Source organism: Tachysurus fulvidraco, chromosome 1 (assembly GCF_022655615.1).
Source record: "Tachysurus fulvidraco isolate hzauxx_2018 chromosome 1, HZAU_PFXX_2.0, whole genome shotgun sequence".
Lineage (NCBI taxonomy): Eukaryota > Metazoa > Chordata > Actinopteri > Siluriformes > Bagridae > Tachysurus > Tachysurus fulvidraco.
In genome coordinates this window covers 308,806-313,068 of record NC_062518.1, presented here as the reverse complement: position 1 = coordinate 313,068, position 4,263 = coordinate 308,806, and the positions used below count along the sequence as shown (strand labels likewise).

Sequence of the window (4,263 nt, the reverse complement as noted above, 5' to 3'; positions counted from 1 at the left end):
CGCACTGACAACACCTGCTCAGAACAAGCAGCCTTGGTTTTAGTGCTTTCACATTCTAATACGGATGCCGAGAGAGTACTTTCGATGGCGGGTTTGAACAAAAGCTCAACACGAAACAGCTTGTCTCTGGACGGGACAATGTCCTCAATCATGTCTCCTGACGGGACATTGTCCTCAATCATGTCCCTAAACATGTCTGTGTTTGTGCTGAACTGTTTTATATGGGAGCAACATTACACATGATAAAGGGGTCCAAAAAGGTAACAAACACTTACAATAAACACCAGCAGTCATAATCTCTCTCTCTCACACACACACACACACTCACACACACACACACACACACTCACACACACACACACACACACACACACATTAATAGATGGAACAGTTAACATCCACACTAAACCCTTACAGCAGCAGCTCCTTTGTGCCGAAATACACACGAAGGTATTTTATTTGTTCTATTAGAGATTTATAACGAACACAAACTGATTAATCTGTCATTAGTGAATATTAGCCACATGCTAACGCTAACAGGGAGCTCATCAAACTGCTGCAGAAGAAAGATAACAACATTAAATTCGGTCATGACGTCAGCGGAAAGTACAAACACGTGGAGCGCTACAACCTGCACGTGCTAACAGGGACGTCTCTGATTGGTGGAGTTGTGTGGAATTCTGGGTAACGTAGTGTTTTGTGAAGAACGCGATAATAAACACGTGTTTTTTAAATGAAGTTCACATCACATTGATTCACAGCCTGTTTTTAATATGAGCGGTTTTTAAATAAAACAGCGAAAGAAAGAAAGTGTGTCATTTATTAAAGCTAATAAAATCTTTATTTGTGCTCATAAACTGAATGTTGTGTTACTTCCGGGTGTAGAGCTGTGTGTCAGAGAGGAGCTCAGGAGGAGCTCAGGAGGAACTCAGGAGGAACTCAGGAGGAACTCAGGAGAGGAGATAGAAGGCTTCACTGTGGTCTAAGGGAAGAAACATATAGCTCATGTTATGCTCTTTATTGATGATGATGATGATGATGATGATGATGATGATGATGGACACATGCAGGAGCAGGAAGTGCACTAACCTGCAGGAGTGATCATTATTATTATATTATTATTATTTGGTGAGTATCCTTCTGTGTGGTTAAACATTCAGATATGTGGATTGAGGAAAATAAACTTTTTACTTTCTATCTTAAAGCCCAAACTTTTTGCCTTGCTGTCGTCCTGTTTACTTTCACTTCCTGGTTCTCAGGTCTCTGCTGTCGCTTCACACACATGAGAGGGAAACACACATCATGACCAACACTGCTGGAGGTGAAGCGGTTCCAGCAGGATGTGAGGACGTCCTGGAGCGCTACGTGACTTTCTGCAGCCGTGTGTGGAGAGAAGGTGGTGTGAAGGTGTGTGAGGAAGCACAGCTGGTGGAAGAAGCCAAGCAGCTGCTGATAACTCAGAGTCAAGAAGCTTCCACGTTCACACTCCTGCCATTTTACCCCACTGTCAGCGACATCATCAGCACCGACCCCAACAGCAGCAGCAGTGTGCTCCGGCGCCTCAGCAGAGCCTTCGAGGTTCTCGAGCTGTTCTGCATCAACCTGTTCCTCTTTCCCTGGAAAAAAGAGTTTAAAACGCTGAAGGTGAGAGAAACATGTCACACACACACACACACACACACACACACACACACACACACTTCCTGTTTCTCTGTCAGTTGTGTTTTAATATTTAATAATTAGTTTTTCACTGCAATGACTTTACAGGATCTTCAGACTTCTGCTTTTATGTAAACATGTCAAATAAATAATTGTCAGTTAATATTCCTGTTTCTTATGGTATGTTAATTAGAATATAAAATAAGAATAAATACCATAATGTAATAAATGATTAAAAATCTTCTGACCGGAAACCGATCAGTTCTGTAAGATTCAGTCATTTTATTAATAAACATATTATAATGAAGTGACGGATCTGATACCAAATAATAATTCTGTTTAAACACTTTATATTTCTTACATGAAATAAATACAATGAAAATAAAATAATCTTATTATTGATAATGATTCATCAGATAAATAATCCAAATAAACCCAAACTCTTCTATTGTGAAGCTCCGCCTTCATCATTTAGGCCACACCCATGGTGATGTGTGTATTGTGTGTTTTCAATGCTGGATGCTGAAGTGTCGAGTTTAACGGAAGATTTATGTCTTGTAGAAATTTACTGGTCATTTTGTTTACAACATCAAATCGGTTCTGCCGCCGCAGACGATTCAGATCGTTCTCCACCACATCGGCTACGACTCTGAAACCGACACCGAGTACAGGCTCTCCGACAGCGCCGACCCAAACCACGCTAAAGCAATGGGCATAGAGCTGTTTCTGGCCCGAGTCGAATGCGAACGTCTGACTCAGATGACAAGCCAGACGTCTCATGCAGAATGTCTGAGGATCATCCGGAGCCGAGGTTCTGCTGCAGCGCTTCAGGAGGAACCGGAGCTCGATAACTCTACAAACGGAGTTCTGAAGAACGACGGAGCAAACAGAGACGACTTCTCGTTACATCCAGAACCGAATCTGAAACCTTTAGACCAGGAAGTAAACGAGCATGAAAACTCGGAGCATGGAACGTTCCTGAGTGAAGATAAGTCCATCCTGGAGATGCAGAAGGATTACCCAGACCTCACCTTCAGACAGAGGCCCATCTTCAAAAGGTCTACTGCCAAGATAACTCGCTCTGGAGGAAGAGACCTGAAGCTTGAGCATGAAATGAGCAAATGTGAAACTGAAGCTCCAGAATCTGCTCTGGAACCTCGATCCTCTGAAGAACAGCAGTTGCATGTAGGAGATACGTCACAAACTCCGGGGTTCAAACACGTCGACGTCACCTCGGTGACGGACCTGGCCGAGATGATGGACAAGCTGAAACTAAAAGAGTGGTCCGGCGAGGAGCCTCTGAAGTGTCCGGTGGAGGAGACGTCACAGTGCGAGAAGAAGGAGATGGGCCCCATCATCTGCAGCCCCTCACAGGAGTCTCTCTGCTCCATCGCAGGCTGCAACAGCTGCTCCACCTCGGATCGACTCCAGCAGCACCGCAGCATCACGGAGCCTCCGCAGTCCTTCTACATCCCCAACCGTGTGAGTGGGTCTGCTGTGGTGCTTCCTGCAGAGAACGAGCAGAACATCCACCCCAGCAGCAAGGCAGGAGCTGAGCCAGGCTTCCACCATACTCTGGAGAGCCTGTGACATCACTAAATAAACTTTAGACCAATCACATTCAATATGCAAATGAGCAAAAACTGGCAGAAATTTGTTTGGCTGCTGATAACTAGACCTAACTAGTTTTACTCAGGGTTAACTAAACAGCTAGTTACATGACGTTACGTAATGACATTTGGCAGTAGACCGGAGTCAGTGGGATGAGTGGGGGTGGGGGTGGGGCTCATTTGCATATTAATGAGCACCCCAAGACGTTACGTAACCGCTTTTATTCATTTATTTGAAACGTTTAAGCAAAAAAATGAAAAGTTATCTTTTTAGACAGCATGTAAACCTGACAGGGCGCACGGTGGCTTAGTGGTTAGCACGTTCGCCTCACACCTCCAGGGTCGGGGGTTCGATTCCCACCTCCTCCTTGTGTGTGTGGAGTTTGCATGTTCTCCCCGTGCCTCGGGGGTTTCCTCCGGGTACTCCGGTTTCCTCCCCCGGTCCAAAGACATGCATGGTAGGTTGATTGGCATCTCTGGAAAATTGTCCGTAGTGTGTGTGTGTGTGTGTGTGTGTATGAGAGTGTGTGTGTGTGCCCTGTGATGGGTTGGCACTCCGTCCAGGGTGTATCCTGCCTCGATGCCCGATGACGCCTGAGATAGGCACAGGCTCCCCGTGACCCGAGGTAGTTCGGATAAGCGGTAGGGAATGAGTGAGTGAATAAACCTGATATTCTCCTGAACACAAATCTGTGCTGAAAAAATCCTACTGCAGTGTAGAGACACCTCGTGTGTTTAGTTCAAACAGAAGTTTGTAAAGTTTCGGTTGCGGTAATTAGCTGCACATCTGGTCGTGTTACTCTGTTGTAGTAAAAATGTGTGTGTGTTAAATACACTCCAGTAAATATGTGGGGAAATATTTTAGATCCAATGTGTAAAGTATGATGACGTTAAGCTCTTAGTGCCGAGTTCAGGGATAAACTCCGAGTCTGTCGGAGGTGTGAAGGTGTGAAGGTGTTTGTTCAGTGTTCCAGAAGAACTTCACCTGAGAGAA

The 4,263-nt window shown here is 44.9% G+C and overlaps 1 protein-coding gene across 1 annotated transcript; it reads left to right on the top strand.

Moving 5' to 3' along the window:
- Window positions 1–900: 900 nt before the first annotated feature.
- si:ch211-189a15.5 lies at window positions 901–3,689 on the top strand. Its single transcript, XM_027160167.2, has 3 exons — window positions 901–1,128; window positions 1,260–1,644; window positions 2,221–3,689. Exons 2-3 carry the CDS (start codon window positions 1,303–1,305, stop codon window positions 3,247–3,249), a joined length of 1,371 nt encoding a protein of 456 aa, XP_027015968.2. The 5' UTR covers window positions 901–1,128; window positions 1,260–1,302; the 3' UTR covers window positions 3,250–3,689.
- The last annotated feature ends 574 nt before the right edge of the window (window positions 3,690–4,263 follow it).